Consider the following 21,792-nt stretch of genomic DNA (forward strand, 5'->3'; position numbering starts at 1 on the left):
GCCATGTTCAAAGTAGGATTGAGCAAGCTGATACAGTCTGGCTTGCATTAGGTTAAAGCTGGCTGTTGCACATTGTAGGATGTTAGAATATGAGTGAGAGGGAAAACACTGTGTGGGAACATAATTGCAATGGATTGCAAAACAGATTGTGAGAGAGTGGAAAAGTTAAAGGAGGCGCAAAAAAGAAAAAGCACTAAAAACCCTGCCACTGCGGCATTGGGTGCTGTAGCTGTTATGTAAATGTCTGTGTTGGAAAGTTGTGCTTGCTCTTTAACTGAAATACAAAGGAATCAAAAAGCATGTTTTCATATTCATGGTGGGTGTATTTAACATTTATGGTTGCGTTCTGATGTCACTTCTGAGCAGCAGTAACAGTCTGGCATGTAAAAGCTTTTACTAGGAGAAGAAATGTCACTATGTATCCCATCACACCTACAGGTCTCCTGGTCGACAACAGTATCCTCGTTCCTGTGTGGCACTCTGATGCCCTCAACCAGAACCTGTTTAAACAGCCTGGCGGATAAGCCGCTGTGTTTGTGGCTCCCAGGTTCATTCAGAGTTGTTAACGCGCAGCTACCAGGGAGAGCTCTTCTTGCTCTGTCACACACACGTACACGTGCCTGCAGCTGCCTCACTCCTGAATCATAATTATAGATGCTGATGAGACAAGTTGAGATAAGGCAACAATCTAAACAACCTTTTTAATTTCCTGCACTTTATATCTTATCAATGTAACCATATACCAAAGCCAATATGGAGTTACATAGTTAATTGCAAGAAAACAAAAAAACCAAAAAAATGCTCATTTGATTTCTGCAGCATTAATAGTTGGCGTATATTAGATTACATTTCCCCTGCTCATCCTGAAGGGGAGGAAATCAAAGCTGCTAAACACACTTGACTTCATTGCACGTTTTCACATGTTTGTGGTATCTCCCTTTATCTGTCTGTCTCACTCACTCGCTCTCTTTTTCTCTGTCACACAAACACACACACACACACACACACACACACACACACACACACACACACACACACACACACACACACGCACACACACTCACACACAATGTGTCTAGGTGTAAATTGAAGCTATTTTCTGGGGCAAAGTATTTGCTTTCTCAATGTGCCATTAGTCTCTTTAAACAGACCCGCCTGAGCTCTGCAGGAAGAGGCTGGAACGAGGTGAAGAGGATATTAAAAAAAAACAAAAAAAAAACAAGTCAAGAGTGACACAAGGACCCTGTCAAAGTAACGTGCTACAGTAAGGACACGTGATGGAGCCACAGCCGGATTTTCATCCCTTTATTCCTCTTGTAGAAAATGTACATCAAAGACAATACAATACAAAATAGAAAAATGGCACACAGCACTCACAGGTTCAAACGTTTAAACACAATAAGGGCTATACAATACTGCTTTGGCATTTCAAAAAACATTTAATAAAGTGCAAGATTTTCCATTCCTTTTCTCATTTAAGTACATTCACAAGTTTGTTTTGTCTTTTTCACAGAAATTTGTTGTTCACAGCATTTCCAAAATCTCATCCTCACTTGTGTTGAGACATAGTAAAGTGCAGATACAGTATGCATGAGAGAAACAATTCTAGCATCACACCCTCCTTTTGTGTTTGTAAAGCATTCACTGTCAACTGTAAGCAGATTGTCGATGGTCACTGAATGGTTTGTCTTTTTGCTCTCTTTTGGCACACACACACACACACACACGCACACACACACACACACACACACACACACACACACACACACACACACACACACACACACACACACAAAGAGCCCTTGCACCTTTTTAGACTTCACTTGGTGACCTGGACCGGTAGGCCCCGTTGGCCTGAAAGCAGCCACAGAGAAGCATGTAGATGGAGCGCTGGATCTCTGCATTTCTGTAGGCGTAGATGATGGGGTTGATCATAGAGTTGTAGGTGGCTGGCAGCAGTGTAGCGTAGGTGTACACTGATGGATACTCCTTCTCGCCCACCAGGCAGTAGATGGCGAAGGGCAGCCAGCTGGCGCCAAACGTCCCCAAGATGATAGCAAGAGTGGAGACCCCCTTCTTAGTGGCGACATAATGCGATGTGGCAAAAAAGTGCTGCTGGAGGGCGATCTGGTGGGCGTGGTGGCACACGATCTTGCAGATCTTGAAGTACAGGGTGAGCATGAGCACAAAGATGGCGAAGAAGGACGTGGCCAGGAGCGTGACGTTGCTCCGGGTCAAAGGGCGGACGATGCTGCAGGAGGCCGGCTCGTCCAGGCAGTTCCAACCCAGCACCGGCAGCAAGCCCAGGAACAGAGAGACCCCCCAGGTCCCCAGTAACATCAGGTGTACGTACTGCAGCGTCTTCTCTGAGAAGTATGTCAAGGCGTTGTAGAGGGAGAAGTAACGGTCCACTGTTATGGCCAAGAGGCTGCTGATGGAGGCAGTGAAGGAGGCCACCAGGAAACCTACAGTGATAAGGCTGATAGTCTCAGAAGATATCACATACTGAAACACAAAGTTCAGGATTAATCCCATGCCGGCCAGCAGGTCCGCTGTGGCCAGGCTCCCGATCAGCACAAACATGGGAGTCCTTAGTGTCGGTGTGTAGAAGATGATGGCTACCACTATGGCGTTTTCACAGGCGATGACAGTGCCTGACATGCAGAGCATAATGTCCCAGGGGTTGATGGGGAACTCTAACGGGGCAGTGGAGAACTCCAGGCTGCCGTTGCGGTCTAGGGACTCAGCCTCCATCCATGGCAGGGCTTCCCCAGCCACAGGAGTTGCAGAGGAGTCATTCACCACCAGCGACTCATTCATAGCTCCTCTCTACTGTCCCTTTGTCCTGTAGGCAGAGGAAGAACAAGTAGATTGGTTCGTTAATGATAATGTGAAGGAAAATTCTCTTTTGACTCCCCCCTTTTCAAGGTCAAAAGTCAGGGTTGTTACATGACAACACCAGTGGATCTTCTAAGGTTTCAGTGTCTTGCCTAATAACATTTGTGTAGAGTGTTTCCTTGCCATTAGTGACCAGTGAAACTTGAACTGATGGGCTACATTAATTAAGTCCACTAAGTCACTGAAATAGTGCCCAACACAAAATTTCATATAAAACAAAAGCAATTTACCATTCCCTATAAAATGAGGTATTTTAAATGAGAATGAAACAACCCTCAACTTATGCTGGATTTATTTGTAGAAAAGAGTCATGCAAAAGTTACCAAGAAGATCCACCTTAAAACTGATTTTTGTCATTTCTATAGTGTCCACTATAGAGCTCAGTTTTAATTTGTGAATTTGAGTTGAAAAACAGCGAAAGAGATAGAAGTGATAAAGTCATCTTCAAATCCTGGAGCAGCTCCATAGTGAGTAAAAACTGAGATAACTTGTATTTCGCAAAAGGAAAGCCCTACATTCAACTAAAACTAATTTAGATGGACTAAAAAACCTCTGTGTCAAAAGTACTCCAGTTTCAATCTCAGAGCAACAGCTTTCTTTTAGATCTTACCATACAAAAATCAATCATTCATAGCATGGTTAAGTTTTAGGGTGGATCTTTTAAAAGATGTCACCACAGTTCAGCAACAAAAGCAGAGAAAAGCCTTGAAGCTGTCCATGGTGCTGAAGTCACAAACTAAACATCATTCATATCATTCGTTTCCTGGTCTAATTTCTTTCATAAATGGTCTTAAAACTTCTATAAGGACTTACAGGGTGATTGTGGTGTTTAATAACTATCTAGCCTAATTATAATATTTTTTTGTATTTTTTTACCCTAAGGAATACAGACATGCATCTGATTCCTCTAAATTGATTTTAAGCTTATTTCACTATAATTACAAGGAGTTCATTCTTGTAACTATCACTCTGCTATTTTGGAGAGACTAAAGAAAATCAAATATTTAAAATCGAGATAAATAATATTAATAATTATTATTAGTATTATTATTTTGCTACCTAGAACAGCATTGATGATGAGTTTAGGATACCTACCTCCGTGACAAAACGGTATTAGCTGAGATTTTCGCTGAAATCAGAGCCCTTCGTCTGAAGACAAAATGTAAAAAAACAAGATAAAAAGGATGCAAAGATTGCCCCCTTTTTGTCGCTCCTTTGGACCCGCTGCAGTGAAGTCCTTGCTTTGGTTGTGCTTCCCACGCATGGGACAGACACCCAGGGCAGGGGTGGTGTGAAGCATTGGCCGGTGTTCAGCTCGGTGAGGAAGGTGAATGTGAAGAGGAGGAGGAGGAGGACGAGAGAGAACCGACCGAGGATACGCGAGGAGAGCTTTAAACCTGCGTGACGTCATGGCAGAGTCTCTCTCTGTCTCTGTCTCTGTCTCTCTGTCTCTCTCTCTCTCTCTCTCTCTATCAATAATATTAAACTACAGTTTCTTGCAGGGTCTTCTTGTCTCTGCCAAACCAGAACACCTCTCTCCTGAAGTGTGTGATGAATTTTGATTTCAGGCAAACCATTGGTGTGTGTGTTAAAGTCATAATATTTGTCAACAGTTATAACCTCTCAAATGTACATGTTATTAACTGTGTTTTAGCTACTATATTGTCATTCATTGTCTGTTTTACAAATACACTGATAAACACTGATATCTGCTTAAAACTATGGGGGCTTACGTGACAGTTCTATCAGTGACTTTTTCATTTCATGCACATATGCTGTAGATTAATACCATGAAAGCCTAGAGTATCCCAAAGATTAACAATGAATGGGTGGGGCGAGTCAACTTTTTTTAAACATATGCAAATTTCATCTCATTTCCAAGGCGTGGTTTAAGTGGAGAATCTGTGGAAAGTGTTAATCATCAGCTTCAAGACAAATAAATATGAACAAGCCTAACGTGGCTGATAGCCTACTTATAGTCTTACTTTTCTACAATTTAGCAAATGTTTAAGGAGTAGCTACAGTGTATCCCAGAGTTTCACCTAATAGATAGGATGAGTCAACTTGTCTTAAACGCCTCCTAATTCCACCCAATTTCAAAGTGTGCCTTCAGTGGAGAGTGTTAGTGCCCAATGATGATGCTGTTTTATGCTGTTTTTTTCCTTACTGCCTGAAGTAAACTGATCAAGTGCTTAAACATGGTATTTATCCATGTGAAGAAATGATTATTTAATCAGAACCAACATGAGCCTTGAAATATGTTTTATCTATTCTACAACCAGCAGGTGGGTTCCTTTCTGTTGCTATAGCAACCATTACTAGCAAAGTTCAATAAAAATTTAGTTTAAGATCAGATCTGTGACTTCCTGTTTCTATACTCTCCAATGCCTTTAATGAACCATTTTCTATGGATGATCTACTAATTACTGCTATTTCAAGTTTCTGTATGTGAAGGGGTTTTTTTTTTAAAGTTTTTGTTTTGGGCTTTTCTATGCCTTTATTAGAGTAGCAGTGAGAGAGAGACAGGAAAGTTTGGGGTGAGAGAGGGGATGACATGCAGCAAAGGGCCATGGGTTGGATTTGAACCCAGGCTACTGTGCCGGTACACGCTCCACCAGGTGAGCCACCGAGGCGCCCCAGTTTTAAGCTATGCTTATGATGGGGCAACATAGGATGCCATGTTGGTCCTAACAATCCTCCACTTTGATCCAGACTGATGTATCTTAACTAATATCTATCCAACATGGACTGTGGATGCAATTTGCACAAAATTCATAATCCCCAGAGGATCAGTCCTAAAGACATGGTAAATATTAGTAAATAAAGCAACAGTAAATTCAGCAAAGGTCTGAATTTACTGTTGCTTTTCATGTTTTATTTTTCTTGTGGACTCGGAAACTGTATATCACTTACTGTGTTGTAGGTTCTTTGAGTAGTATGTTTAATTGTTGAATTATACAAGGACAAAGCAACAAATTTGACTGTTAACATATTGTGAAGCTTTCGTGTTGTCAGTATTAATAATACCAGTAGTCTTGATTTAGTTTACTGTATTGCATATTTTTGTGATTTGAAAACCATTATCATCAACCATTATCACTGCTGTATTTTTTTCAATGCTGTTTTCATAGTTCAACAGCTGCTTCCAGATTAAACAGGTCTTCCTGGTCCCAAACCAGTATTAGAAGTGTGTTTAGTTTGTGGCTGCATAATTGTGGACTTAAACATATATTGAGGGGAAATGATTATTAGTTAAGCAGTTGTATTGATACACCAAATGTAGTAATTATTAACTAGTGTTAAATACTGCTGTAATATAAAGGGTGATCATGTAGGTTTAACAGATGGTCTAAACAAAAAAACAAACTAACACACTCTGGAAGAAGGTTGCCTTAACATCCTATACATTGTGCAAAAACCTAATCTAACTGTGGAGATGATAGACTAACCACCTCGGTTCAGCACATTGTACAGTACTGTGTGTATGTGTGTTTATGTACCTATGGTTGTTTCTGGAGCAAGTTGCCTTCCAGCCTGCGGAAACAGATCCAGCTCAGTTTGATCAGTCTCTAAACACTGTATGTTCTATGTACTTGCAACAAGTTACAGTATCTCATACACACACCACGACTCACTAGGCTGACACCAGTGATTCAGTATATTGGGTAAATGATGTTCATCTGGGAACAAACATGTTATACCCAATAGGTACTGATAGTACTACTGTTACTCTTGATATAGTGATAATCATCACTTCTTTTCCTCTGTTTGAAACATTTTGGGTCTATTTCTCATTTTCCTTTGATAGATTTACTCACCTTAAACTTCTTTTCTGACTTATTTCATGTGTTTCAGCAGCCTACAAAAAGTGAGCCCTGATAAACTTGATGTGATACAAGTGTGAAGTTCAAATGTAGAGTATTACGTTGATCAAATATGACAAAATGCTCAATTATGTGTTAAGTGTTATGACCTTGGTTGGTCAGTAAAAATCATATTTTATGTAGGTATATATATATATATATATATATATAATATTTCTAAAACTCAACCATCTATTTGGCCAAAACTGTTACACTTACATATCAATAATTAAATGGCACATAACAATGGATGAAATGTAGGGAGACAGATACAAAGCAGCATAGCAATATGGTAACCAGTTTTGGTTTCCAGGCAACAGCTGTTGGTCCACCTTTTGTCAGTGGACCAGGAGCTGGAGAGGGGGTTGTCTTCATTCATAAGCTAGGCGGTCACATGAAGTGCCTAGTGACTCATGTCAAAGACCGAGGCAGATACCCAACAAACACACAGGACTAAAAATACATCTCAAAATCATTCTTGATTGTTTTTTATGATGGACTAAACTAAACTAATTGCATTTTCATCATATTAGAGGCACTGCAATGATGGTGCCACACACAAACATTCAGTTTTTGTTCTATCATTGTGAGGATTACCAAGAACAGATGCCCAAAAATATCAGTGACTAGATGCATTTATTCTTCCATATCCATGTTTGCTGAGAGGTTTCAGTGTAATGAGACACCTGCCATCAGGAACATAAAAACATGAGAAAAACAGGGCCTTGCATAAAAGACCTCTTTTTCCCTTCAAAACAGCCCCTTTCGGGAAACAGACCCTAACCATGTACAGTCCTCCTGTCTGCAAACACAGACAGCAGTGCTCTCGTTTTCAAGAGTGAACACACACTATCACGTGATTGCACACAAACACACAAGCTCAGTGACTCATCCCTAAATGTAAGAATACCCTTTTATAGATATTTACTCAGGAAAAACTGAGTATGTTTGCAATCAAACCAATAAAAGGCTATTAATAACAGAGGTGAGACAAAGGAAATTTGAATAATGAAAGATGACAAAGCATGGGCAATGGATAGATTTTAGATGAGAATAGAATTACTGCCTCACAGGTGTATAGTTGCAGTTTACAGCCAATGTCTGTCCAGGCTCATATGATATTTGTAGACTTTGAAATAATGCAATAAAAGGTATGAAGTGTATTTTTGGATTTTTGAAATAGGAATATATAACCAAAATTGATTTGAGACAACTTCCTTCATGTGTTCACATGCTTGGCCAATAAAGCTGAATCTGATAGAGCACAAAGTTGTAGCCATGACAGTAGATATTGCTTCAAATGTGGATGTTGCTGCAAAGCTAAGAATTCAAAAGCATAAATGCATTCATACACGTCTTCAACCAAGCTGCACAGAAGACCCATAAGATTAGTGTCACCAGTTCAGTGCCCAACCAATTGTGAAATATGGCCACTTCTGCTCCTGAACTACAGTGTCGAATAATGGCCAAAAAAAGTGTTTTTGCACAACATTATGATGTCACAGTGAAGTTGACCTTTGACCTTTTGGATATATAATATCATCACTTCATTATTTTATCCAATTAGACATTTGTGTGAAATATTGTCAGAATTAGTGTTTGAATTCTTGAGCTATGGCCAAAAACATGTTTTGTGTGGTCACAGTGACCTTGATCCTTGACCTTTTTACCACCAAATTCTAGTCAGTTCATCCCTGAAGTGAAGTAAACTTCTGTGCCAAAATTTGAAGAAATCAGATAAGAATGTAAGAAGGGAGGTATTGGGAGAAAATGGAGTGAGAAATGTGTCTCTGACACCTAAACAGAGACGTTACAGAGACACATTTACCGTGAAGACGAAACACTTCAATTTACTCACTAACTTGACCTACTTCTTACAAAAGAATTACATGTATTCACACACTATCACTCCTGGAAAACAAAATGAGCAGACCGTTCACAAAAGGCGTCACGAAAGAAACAGTTATGTCATTTGATAAATGCGTCTGACCCACTACCTACCATACCTGCCTTGCTACAGATGTCATCATGACTTCGATTTTATGATATTCACATCTGCTAAAAAACTGCTAATGGCTAATGGCCCAAATAAAGTGAGTTCTGAACACTGTTAAGAAATTAAGTTGCTGGCTGTCAACACAGGTGATGGTTCATAAAGATGCTTTAAAATTTAAAAAAAATCCGTTTTGGCTTTGATATATTACTGATAAAGCTTTGAAATCATACCCACAAAAGCTTGTTTTAGTTGTAAGGGCCACCACTGAGGAGACAGCGCTATTATCTTCAGTATTGTTTATGAGAATTTGAGCAATTCAACAACTTGAAGAAAAGTTTATGTTCTACAATTATGGCTACAAATTAGACATAGTGAGTTTTTTTTTTTAAAGGTAGATCCAGATATTTTTAAGAGTCAATGTGACTGTGACTGATTTTAGAAAAAAATAATGTAAAATTTTTTATGTTTTCAATGTTTGTCCTCCAGATTTTTATTTCCCAGCAGTGTATTCAGATCTTCATGTAAGGAGATAAAATTTAGAGAAAATATTACAAGTAAATACAACAGTGAGATCTACTTTTTCTTAAATCTAGGTTATCCCAGGGACTTAAAAGTCATGAATATGTAATTAAACACTATCATGTCTATATTAGACAATCATAATCAGTGGAGGCAGAGACATTAAAAGGGCATATAACCTCTGGAAATCATCTCAGATCACAAACTTTTGTTTATGTTTTTGAGCCAACATTACTAATTGGAATAATTATGGAAAACATGTCAAGAGGTCATGTTGGAATCCACCCATAATGGGTCCTCAATCCAAACTGAGTCGGAAAACATAGACTTATGAAGACATATAAACTGAATGTCTAGTGAAAAATTTCTTGGGTGGTTGGGGTTCACACTGGGGGGTTTGGACTCAGTATTTCTACAATTCAAGCTATGGTTTTATGTACTAGAGGTCCTTCCTTTAGTTGCCTGTTGTTTAAGCCTTTAAAAGCTGACCCCACTGCAGAAGTTTCCTTGCAAAATAAAAAGGAACTAAATAGTATTAAAATACAGGCTTTATTTTTTGTGATGCATGAGTTTTTCCTCCCCTTTGCAGCCATATGTGAGCAGAATTTTATCATAAGACTTGGTAAAGAGATACAAACCTGTAGGGTGATGGTAAACCCATACAGCGGAAACAATAGAGGCAATATTTGTCCGTGTACATGGTGTGTGCAGTGTAAGAACTTTTGCCAAATTTTCAGAAAATTTTAACTACTGATGTTTTTTCTGGAATCACATGAAATTCCTTTATGGACAAAGAACCTTGATGGTCCCAAAACATTGAAGATTCATGGCACAAATTCTAGTAACTCCAAACAAAATCCCTTCTCAGAAAACCACTAGAGTCACCTGAGTGGCTTTCCTCACTTTAAGTGACACGTGTCATTACAAGGTATCTGTAGTGTACTCTGAACACCTCTCAGCACTCCAGTTGTAATGATAGTGCTACAGGGTGAATGCCATATTCCCTCCTCTCCACTTGGATTTTAGAGACAGTGAAAACATTATTTTTCTTTAATTCCCCTGCCGTTCGGCATCACATCACATGCTGCAGCACCCCTCCCCTGCTCCCCGCCCTCCTCAGGCTCACGAGGCACTGATGCAGAGACCAGTGGTCAGTCGGTGTGCCGACTGAATGCGTGTGTGTGTGTGTGTGTATGGCAGGAAAGGCAGTCTTCATCACATTTCCTGACACTTGTGGGTGAAAGCTGAGTACTGAAAGAGGATGAGAGAGGAGAGAGGAAAGAGAAAGTGTGATAGACAGAGGGAAAGTGAATAGGGCGCATAATGGGTGAAAAGGGACTGAGAGAAAGAGGAACTGACAGCAGAGGAGAGATGGGAGAGATGACAAAACAATTACAGAGGCTAGATTCAATTTTTGCATGTACAAAAGAGCGAAGAACCACAAAGCTCAGACAGAGAAAGAGAAAGGCAAAGAGAGAGAAATAAAAGAGTAGAAATCTGCTTATAGGCAACAGCAATCAAACCTCTCACACCATGTTAATAAATAAATGTTTAATTCAGAAGTGTTATAAACAATAATTAGCTGACATTTAAAAACAAAATCAGTGTGCAGTTTTGTAAACTAAGAATGGGGTTTAATAAAAAGGTATCAGTGATGTGGTTTACTCAGGTTTAAAAATCCAGGTTTTAATCAAAGCGTGCAGTGCACTCCTCAAAATATGATCAGAAAAAGTGAATGATCTTAAAAAAAAAAATGACCTGGACGTGGATCGACAGTACATGTATGACTTGCATTTTGTAACACTGTTCAATTAATATACAAACAAACATGTATTCATGTCAAGACTTTTTTAAACAGATTTTAAAGGCTCAAATGACATGAAACGGATTTAACAAAATGAATAAAAGGAAAATCAAAACTCACATCTGAGGTGGATTTTAGAGAAGTAGTCATTACAATCTTTGGACCTACAATCTGACTAATGGTTCCAAACATTTGGGTCAAAAACAATTAACATTTTTGAAATATACTGTACATATATAGTTAAATAAACTTTTTAAAAAGATTTGCAATTAAAAATTTAAATCGATGGAAAATAACATAAACAAAAAATAAAAAGAACCATAAAGGCAGCCTGTTAAGGCAAAGTCTGAATGAGTAAAAAACTGATTAGATTTGAAGCTACTAAAACACACAAAGGAAAGAAAAAAAAAATCAACCCATTTAGTTTAGTCCAAGTACAGGATACATGGGTTGCTTATGAACCATTATCTTCATTATGGATAGTCTTCTCCAGAAATAAGGCAGAAATAAGAAACATTTGAAGAGGTGGGTAGATGAAGCAAAATGGATTTTTAGGCAAGAAACTATCTATTTGCTCTGTCCTGTAGTTACAAAGAAAAAACTTGAAGCCATAACCTTCAGAGTCTTAAAGTAGGAATGTCGTGTTGGACTACAGCTGATCATCCTCGACACGCATGATGGTAACAGAGATCTGGTTCATGTCAGCTGTGTCTCACATGTACCTGTTCTTGACGTACTCCCTGTACATCAACATGTCGTCCCTGCACAGCGCCCTCACCTGGCCCTGACCTGTCATCACGTGGCTCTCAAACACATCTCGGCTGTCTCTGTCTGCATGCGGAGGAGAAACGGCGTAGATGCTGTCCTCTGCAAAGCAGGACACTGGCTCTCTGAGAGTGAGGGAAGAAGACAGAGGGAGAGAGGAATGTTTCAAATGGTGGATGTAGTGAAGAATTAATTTTAGACAACTCGCGTAGCAGTAGAAAAAACAAGCCATGAAGTTTAATTATTTTAACATCAGGGAAAAAATATTACTATCTATAGCTATCACAAGATAATCAAGAAGTGCACTAAGGAATAAAAAAATTGTTTTAATCCAACTAACACCTTATGAAACGCTGCTGGGGAGAGCAGGTCATTAAGAGGGCTGTTAATGGAAACAATAAGAGGATGGCACAGATGGGGCTTTTTACAGCAGAATTACTCATATTTTCGCAGAAGCTATACTCTAAAGCATGTCTCATCATCTTAAGGGTGCATTATCAACCACGTGCTTGTCTGGTCATCTATTCAGTCAGCCAGTTCAACAGCAGCTGAGGTCCCAGTGAAAAGCTGCTCTGACACATGGCTGCATTACAAGATGCACCTCCTTGATGATTGGCTCAAGAGGCTGTGGTAGATCGAAGAAGCCTTGAAATGAATTACGAGCTCAGTAAGTGTCATTATGGAGTCGTCAACTAAGGGTTTAATGTAAATTAAAGCTAGTATGACCGAGTCCAATCGACCCAATTTGGGCCCAAGGGACACCAACACACAGCAACCGAGAAGCTGAGAGAACCACTCAAAGGGGCTTAAACATATCATTTATCACGTTTGTGTTTACATTTTCAGTATTTCAAGGGAATTTTCTTGGGAATTCGCAGTGTTTCCACTCAAGTTTTTTTTTATGCAGAAACTGAAAATGCATATAAAACCAGGTGGATGGGAACCCACTTTGATGCTGCCAAGATCTACTCCAGCATTGGAGGAAGTAGAGTAGTGTGTTTCTGTGCCAAAACATTTTTCAATTTGCCCCTCATTCAGAATGAAGCACAAATGATGTTGATTCACTGTCTCCTAGTTTCGAGACTTCACTCTGCAATACACATCAAACCTAAAAGGTGAAAACTTTGTTCTTTTCCTTTTATCAGATTTGCAAGACACTCTATAAAAGACCTGAACTACACACAGCATATATACGTTTATTTCAGTAAGTAATAATGGAGTGGTCAACTAAGGGTCGAAGGGTCAATATAAATGAATCTATATGGAAAATAGGAGAAGAATTCATACCAGTTTGTTTTTGGGGTTTTTTGGGTTTTTTTGCTCATGGCGAAATCTGAATATTAGGCACAATAGAATGCTTTACATATTGTGAAGAGTTGAAGATAAAATGGCTCGACAAAACCATGAAGGATCAATCATCAGAAATCAGGACAGTTATGATGGTTTCAAGTTGATGAACATTGACTGAGACGTTTGAAAAAGAAGACAAATAAATTAATTGAAGAAAATAATTAGTACTTACTTAAAGAAATACAACGCTTTACTAGTAATTAATGGATTTGGTTGTAGTTACTGTGAAAATGTGTGAGGTGAAAACATGTCTGACTCAAGCACAATTTGAAAGTTGTATTGCTATCAAATAGATTTTATTAAGAAGGTCAATCTCCACACTTCTATTTAAATAAGCACTTATGTAAATGTTGGAGCCAAAATGTGCTCTGGTGAAACCACTTGAAAGAACATAAGAGCTGGAGCGCACAATGGACATTTTAAAGGCCAACTCGTGAGCAGGTCGTATCAGTACATGTGTGGGAGAGAATGATGCAAATGAGGGTACAATTTTAACTGTATGAACCCTGAAGGCCACATGTGCGTCTAATGTGTATTCTGCAGTTGCGCTCTGTATTTCAGTAAAATGGTCAGTGGGCCACGCTACGTTGTCTGTTAAGCACACACAAGTCTCGTTTTGTGTCTGTTTGTTGACTAGTGGTGGCTCCTGACACACAGCTGAAATCTCAGCAGCTCTGGCAGACTATCATTACAGCCAGCCGACATCTCAAGTGATGTGAGCTGGAAAGCAGGGGATCCCCCAGCTCCAAAAACGTTTTCTCACAGGCTTACACTCGCAGAGGATGTGAAATATTTGCAAAACGCATGTGACACTGGAGGTAAGCTGAATCTCAAAATTTCTTATACCCTTCTTTATAATCTGAGCTGACAACATATTCATATCTTGCTGACTTGCTCGCTGCTATGTTAGAATGTGATGATCATAATTTATGCCCAATAAAAAATGTATAAAACATTTGATTTCAGCTAGACAGACACTTCGATTACACATGAATACCTTAAAGAAAGCAATCTTTTTTTTTAACTGTCCATTAATTATAATTTAAGGAAGAATCAAATCACCACACTGCAATAATTCTTCTCAACAGGAATCTGCCACAGTGTTCATATCCTTTCCATTTTTACCTCCAATAATTAAGTAACCTCTGCCTTTGCCCAGTAGATCAATAGAGGAACTACACAGAGGGAGACAGACTTTCCTGTCAGTGAAACATGTTGAAACGTGTGTTGTAACAGCACCTTAGAATAGCACCGTTACACAACAGACACACCTGCCAGACCCTGTGTACCTAACATGAGGACGACTGCAATGGATGACTGGACTAATGACTGGCCAGAGCGATGAGAGGTGAGGATGATATAGGTGGACAAGGTTACAAACAAGATGCAAACTGAAGAGGATGAAAAGATGTTAAGATTCCCAGCTGACTGAAGTTGCTCTTGCTCTTGAATTTATGTCTGCCATCTTTGTGTGACGTATAATAACCTAAATCAAAAATGGTATTTTTATTTAAAAATAAAGTCATGTGTTCAAAGAGAACCACAAAGACTCATGTATTCACTCTAAAAAGGCAGCACTCTACAGAGAGTCAAAGGTTACAAAATACATCTGAGAGATTTCATCCAACACACATTGGATTCCTTCAACCCACCCCAGAAAACTGAAATTTCTCACTGGCGTAAGTATTCAGACCCTTTACTGAGCCACATTTATCTCAGGTTACTCTTGATCACCTTTGAGATATTTTTTAAACCTTGATTGGAGTCCACCTGCGGTTAAATTCATTTGATTGGATATGATTTGGAAAGGCACACACCTGTCTATATAACATCTCACAGCTGACAATGCATATCAGAACAAAAACCAAGCTATGAGCTCAAAGGAACTGCCTGCAGAGCTCAGAAACAGATCTGGGGAATGCTACAAAAATGTCTGCTGCGTTGAAGGTTCCCAAGAGCACAGTGGCCTCCATAATAATAAATGGAAGAAGATCAGTATTCCTGGAGAGAAAGAGTCAGAAAATTACTTTTTTTTTTTTTTTTTAAACACAACCTTCAACCTTTCCTCCTGTGACCTTTAGCTGTCTATGAAAACCTTCTGACCTGAATGGTCGTCTTGGTTTACTCTGAAATCTTTTTTTATTCACCTGCACTCTCCCTCTCTCTCTCTCTCTTTAACCTGTGCTCTCACACTGCAAAGTGCAGCATGACATGAAGCAAAACACTGCCACGTGGATATATTTTTGCCGTCTATTTACCATTTTTCCATTCTGCAGAGGTATCATTTCGACAATTTCAGTTTCCGATCCATTCAGTTATGATGCACGCAGTTAAACTGCAAACTCCGTCTGGCAACCTGGATGTATTTTTAGAGCAAAACAATAAAACAAGCCCTTCAGTTTCCTCTCGTGCCTCTGCTGCCTCTCCATGAAAAGCCCTCAATCATCTCTCATCTTGAGTAAGGGTTCAGAGCGTTATTTTTCTTGAGCAGTCTGGTTAGTTATCTGTACACTATTCTTGTGAAGAATATCTCTGTTGAAAGAAGTTCAAAGAAATAAATATTACAAAATAATACACTTTAAAGAGAAATCCCAATGAGGCATCTTGTCACTAAAAATGCTGTCTTTGTGTACACGTCAGAAAGTTGAAGCTAGAAAAAAAGAAAAAAAAACGCTCAGGCGTCATTTTGGCTGCACATTGCCTTCGGACATATGGTTGAATTTTGATTTTGACTGAAGAGAAAAAAACTGTCTGACTCGCTAGGTCATGGCTGCAGAGAGCAGCAGGGTTTCGAGTGGACTGACTGGAAAACAGCAGGGGTGACAAGAAGTAAGGAAAGAGTGGTTGGTTACAAGAGATGAAGATTAAACTGCGCACAGCTTCCCTGGAGACCACTTAGTTCAAGCAACTGTGTTCACTTGTCCCAAGGCTGCTGGAAATGTTGAGTGGTATTTAAAAGGGGTCGGATTATAACAATAAACCGATATTGCATTGTAGCGCTCAACATCACATGTAAGTGAGAATTATTGAGTTTAGGCATATGTTTTTTTTTTAATTTCATTGTGTGTTTGGGTGAATTTGTCACATGTTTTACTCACAAACAGATGATGTTTGTCAGGTTTATGTGTTCAGTTCTCTCCACTTTGTGCTGGCTCTCGCCCAGATGTGCAAACCTGCAGAAAAAAAACAACAAACAAAAAACATGAAAAATAATCCTGAAAAAAAGCCAATACTCTAGATGCGATTGTCCCTGCCACTTCCTCCTGCCACCGTCATCATATGAAGAGCAATTAACAGAATATAATTGCGTAACAGTGTAATTTGTTCCTAAAACACCCGTTAAATTTCAGCTTCTTATTGTCTGTTCTTTGAGACAAATGCTCAGAGATGAGCTAAACATGTCTGGTGAGAACTCTAATGTTCGGAGCACATCATCATCAAATCTCAAATCTTCCCATAGGTCATTTTTTTTTTGTAAAGACACAAGCAATAGTTGAGAGTTCCCCTCTGGCTCTTGCTTATGATTTTTAATATTAATGCAATGATTAGCGACACTATGGCTACAGCTAACATCTTTGGAGCTGTTCCAAATTCTAGCCTCAATAATGAATGCAGTTTAATTTTCATTATGTGCCACTACAGTGGGAGGATATGAACAACATTGTTCACTGCAGGTTGAATTTTTTTTTTTGTTTTGTTTTGTTGACTCCTCTGTGCCTGCTATCAGATGAGACACAAACTCAAGAAATAAAAGTCTTTATATTGCAGCATTAATTCCTTTGCAGGAGCAAACAACCAGCATCAAACAGAGACATCTCAGGGCGATACAAGCGAATCCAAAAAGCTGCTTTTAATAAATTCATTTATTGTTGTTGCGTAGAACACTAACTCTATTTGAGTTGACAGGAATTCTCTTTTTTTTTCTTTTGCTCGAACACATTTTGGCAGTTGTTAAAACTGCAATTTTCAGAGCCCATGAATGGATCCCAGGATAAGTCTGAGGCAACACAAGATAATTAAAAGCATAAAGAAAGAAAAAGAACATTTTTGTTACCCATAACTATGTTTATTTTGACTCACTTTATTATAATTTTTTCTTTTTTCTTGTGAAAAACTGAATATTGAACTGAATCATGCCACATTTTAAGTAGTATATCAACTGATATGTGCATTTGCAAAAGTAAAAAGTTCACTTGGACAAATGAAAATATTGCCTGAAAGACATGGCCAAACATTTGCCACTGAAATAATACACTGGGCCAGTTATCCTCTGTGGGTTTAGGACAGCTGCGTGGGAGAAAAAAAGCTATTCAAGCTTCATCAAATGCATCACACTGTATCACATCAGCAGTTCGTATCCAAAGAACAGATAGTTGTGTTCAGTCTCAGCGCCTGATAAGGGCTATTCACTGTGGCTCATCAACATGGTTGGGAGCATACAGAGAGAAAGGACAGAATGAAACCGAAAGGACAGAGACAAAATGAAATCTCAGGGGTGGCAGGAAGGGAGAGGTGGACAAAGAGCAGTGAGGTCAGAAGTGTGATGCACACAGCAGGGTAGAGTTGTCCCTTTTGTAAAATGACCTAATGTCAACCTGAGGGGACTGCTGACAATGACTGCTTGTTCCTCCCCTTTCTGTCTTGGGCACTGGGTAAAGTTGTCAATAACAATAAAAGGAAAGTATTTTCCTCAGGACCAGTTGGTAGGTCTGAGAAATGACAAAAAATGAACCCAGAATTGTGTGTGTGTTACTTTTTCTGACTTACAACATCCATCAATCACCTTCCTCATATTTCATGCAGCCTATACAGTAGACTTTAATGCACGAAAATGTGGTGTGGATCTCAACAACTAGTGGATGGATGTTCTAATACTTTGGTTTTTGACTAAATACCTGCAAAACTCCGTCTCAGCTGTACTTTGTATTTACTACTAATCGTATGTCATTAAATATGTTTCTCATCCCTTAGAGCTGTACTGTAAAGGTCAATTACTACCACATTATCTATGGTAGTAACTTAAATGTCCTAACTCAAAAGACCATAAAAAGCCCTATACACTGTCGTTAACCATTCTAAGGTGTGTGCATTCATTCTAATATCGACGTAATATATGTGTGCATGTGTGTGCCGTATTACCTTTGGTAAATGAGCAGATCTTTTTCAGCAGGAAACTTGGCCAGATTGAGTCCATAGGGCTCCTTCACGGTCTGCTGCTGCTGCTCCTGAAGAGGTGAGAGGGAAAATGTAAGAAGCTACAGGTCCATGAGAGCAAGACAGAAAAACACAAAAAGGTTTTACAGGAGATTTAACAATGACCTCAAAAGCACTGTTAAGAACTATACAAAGTGAAACACTTCAGGTAAAGCTCTTTGTTAACAGCCAGCTTCAGCAAATCAAGTAGCTGCGCCTCAGGTCATCAGGTTCAGCTGCTTCTCTACCACTAATTCGCTAATTAGGACGGCCAAAGCAGTGTAATTTAAGCAACTTTGAATATAATTTGATTGTTGGTGTCTGATGAGGTGGTTTCATGTGGAGGGGTAGTGCCCTCCTGGGGTTTCTGCACGCAGTGTCCAGAGTTAGTAGAGATATGACAATCATAATAAACAAAAGATCAGATTAAAAAGGTCAGACAGTTCAAGATGACAGATTCAAAAAAGGCTTAATATCAGAGGCAAAAGAGCATGATGTTCACAATATCATATTGAATTAATACTCAACTGAGCACTTATAATGGATTAATACCAAAAAAGTTGCAATGGAAAACTATACCTCTACTTCATAGAGAAGAAAAGGTAAAAGATTATGTAATCAGAACCTTTTCAGTCATTAAAAATGAGTGAGTTTGGAAATTACAAATAAATCATGAGTCAAAAATAATCAGTGGCTAAATCAAGTCAGATAATTATGAAATTATGACCAGGGGCGGTACACTATGATTAGGGCTCTGATCTGGTAAAAAAGAAACATACTATTGCACAATATATGAAACAGTAGAATAAAAGATTTCCTATTGCATTTTCAATAGAAAATACAATTAATTAATTAAATGAAAATTATTATCAAGGATAATTCATGATGAGGCCATGTTATGATTAGAACAGCATTATTTCCACAGCAGGACATGCCATGACTTAAGTTAAATTTTTCATTTTCTTAGAAAACAAGTTATCAAACTGCAATAAGACAAAATTTATAAAAATTATTTCAGAATTTTTTTTTATACTGGTTTGTATGTGATCTTCATGTGGGAATATACTCCTACATTCTTTCTTTTCTCCATCCTTGAGCTGTTTCCTACCAAGCACAAGGCTGATGATGATCTGGTGTATGGGAGGACTACTCTGAAAAGACAACTTGTTGAACCTTGAAGCAGAGTATGGTGAATTGAACTCCTGTAAGATAAGAACAAGATACTGAGGCCACAGTAGACACGTGCTCACCAAAACCAGACAGCTGAATTAGTGGGTAAACGTTATCTGGTCTGATGAATCTCATGTAAACAGCATGAATCCGTCTTCCCTTGTGTCTAAGTGTGAGATTGTGGGGATGGTGTCATGTTGTGGTTGTGAGTGTTTTCTTGGCATGGGACCATCTCCGAACAACTGAGCATGATCTGAATACTGCAGCGTCAACCATAAACACTGGGAAAAACTGAAACCTTCTTTATTATAGTTTATTTTTTTTATTATATTATATATTATTATATTATATATAGTATATACATAAATAAATATATATAATATAATATATATTTGGTATCTATGGTGATGTACCAGTCATACAACTGATCAATGGACCAGATGTAAGGAAACTGAAAACAGCCTCAGACACCTCCCTGATGAAGGCAAGATAGCTGAAAATGTTTGATGAATAAAGCAAGGGGTAGTGGCGAAGAGAGTCTGTAAATGCATGTTATCTGTTCTCAAACCTGTTGTCTCACAGTATATACTGTCATTCTTTCCTGCCCTACATGTAATGGCTCATAGTTGTAGACTAACCTTACTATTAGTAACTTATTACTATCCAGTTGTTGAAAAGGCTCTGCAAGTACTCTTCAGGAAAAGGAGTTCTTGAACAAATCTAGGAAACCTGGACGTCTATTTTATGTCTTTCCATAAACCTAAAGAGAAGCTTGTTACGTAACGGCACGGCCATTAGTGTAGTCAGCTGTGCCATTCTTCTCTTTGAATGTTTTCTGACGCCGCAGCAATAAGCTCGACATTATGCATTGAATTTTCCCTGAATTTGTATTGATCTGAGATACAGGGAGGGAAGAACGAATGAGGGCTCGCTATGAACACACACACACAGCATCACAAAAACACTTGGTTCAAACTGAGATTACATGGGAACACACACACACACACACACACATACACACACACATTCATTTGGCATCTAGTGTACAGACGAGTGTATAAACACATACACCCACACACATTGCAAATCTGTCCATGTTTAAGCAGGCACACGTATGCCCGTATTGAGGAGGAATATGAAATGTGTATGTGTAATTACATGGCAAACGTGGTAATGATCTGATGTTTAAATATTTCAACAGTTTTGTGTTGTGCCGGCACCCTGGCAATCCATTCTCAGGGACAGGCTCGGAGGCTGCAACACGAGACGCATGAGAGTGAGTGTGTGCACCCGACACGTGAGCTAGCTGTCCAGCTCAAAATATTCATGATCAGCTCAGTGCTCAAGGAGAAGAACAGAGAAGAGAAAACCTATGGAAAATACACCATAAATCAGGAGGGGAAAGAGATGGATGGAGCAAGGGGGAAGAGGGAATCAAAACGGTCCTTTTAAAATTGCTCATCCAGATTCTCTTCTCAGTTTAAATCAAGCTAAACTGGGTTTTTGAAAAATGATACGTTGGAAACAGTTCTGGTAATTTAAACTATTTTTTCTGACTGTCTAAAATTATAAAGCCAATTAATAGTGTCTTCATTACCCATCTATGTGATGAATGCCAGCTGCAAAGAACCAAGTTCTGGCTGGCAAAACATACAGTAGTCACAGAGATGGGAACCGAGAAATGGTTCTATTTCAAACTCAAGATAGAAAGGAGAAGTAAAAGAAGAAGTACCACTACCAAAACAATACTATTTTTGAATAAAAGTGTTTTCTACAACACACATTTTATTCACTGAAACGCATTGGGAGAACATTTATGTTACTTGTTCTGAGATTGTAGCAGTTCTCCCTGCTTCTTTTCAATCATGGATTGTGCATTATGTTGTTTCAGATTGTAACTCATATTTAGTGTAAAATTTCACATCTGAGGTGTAATAATGAAAATAAGTGACACCCCTAAAACCAAATTTCCCATGTGGCTAAAAAAACAATCCATTTGATAGAGGGGTGAGCATGAACAGCTTTTAAAATTTCACCTCTCACTGCCATCATTACAGAAGATGAAGTCCCTCCATCAAAGCACTGAAGGGGATTGTGTTTGAACAGCAGGAGCTGAACAAGCACTCAAGTGATGCCAAGCAAAGAGTTGACACCATCTGATGCACAAAGAACTGATTTACCCACAATCCCCTGGTGTTTTTGGGATTGCGAGTAATTCTTTCACTGATCTGCTT

At 38.8% G+C, this 21,792-nt stretch overlaps 2 protein-coding genes across 2 annotated transcripts in view; both read right to left on the reverse strand.

The window, feature by feature from the left end:
* Positions 1–1,299: 1,299 nt before the first annotated feature.
* On the reverse strand, positions 1,300–2,826 carry gpr6 (G protein-coupled receptor 6). Its single transcript, XM_023400515.2, has one exon. The coding sequence runs from the start codon at positions 2,818–2,820 to the stop codon at positions 1,813–1,815; it is 1,008 nt and encodes a 335-aa protein (XP_023256283.1). The 5' UTR covers positions 2,821–2,826; the 3' UTR covers positions 1,300–1,812.
* A 7,986-nt stretch (positions 2,827–10,812) lies between these two features.
* fig4a (FIG4 phosphoinositide 5-phosphatase a) overlaps positions 10,813–21,792 on the reverse strand; it is a 47,074-nt gene continuing 36,094 nt past the window's right edge. The window contains exons 22-24 of the mRNA XM_023400486.2: positions 18,335–18,420; positions 16,294–16,368; positions 10,813–11,970 (exon numbers count right to left, since the gene is read on the reverse strand). Of these exons, the coding sequence (XP_023256254.1) occupies positions 11,793–11,970; positions 16,294–16,368; positions 18,335–18,420 (339 nt within the window). The 3' untranslated portion in view covers positions 10,813–11,792. The remainder of the gene's footprint in view (positions 11,971–16,293; positions 16,369–18,334; positions 18,421–21,792) is intronic.

Source organism: Seriola lalandi, unplaced genomic scaffold, assembly GCF_002814215.2.
Source record: "Seriola lalandi dorsalis isolate HSWRI2012SDOR001 ecotype SW California unplaced genomic scaffold, Sedor1 jcf7180002052504, whole genome shotgun sequence".
In the NCBI taxonomy this organism is placed as follows: domain Eukaryota; kingdom Metazoa; phylum Chordata; class Actinopteri; order Carangiformes; family Carangidae; genus Seriola; species Seriola lalandi.

What these genes read in the sequence shown, in the direction of transcription:
- gpr6 (XM_023400515.2), bottom strand. Translation starts at nt 2,820, where the DNA reads ATGAATGAGTCGCTGGTGGTGAATGACTCCTCTGCAACTCCTGTGGCT.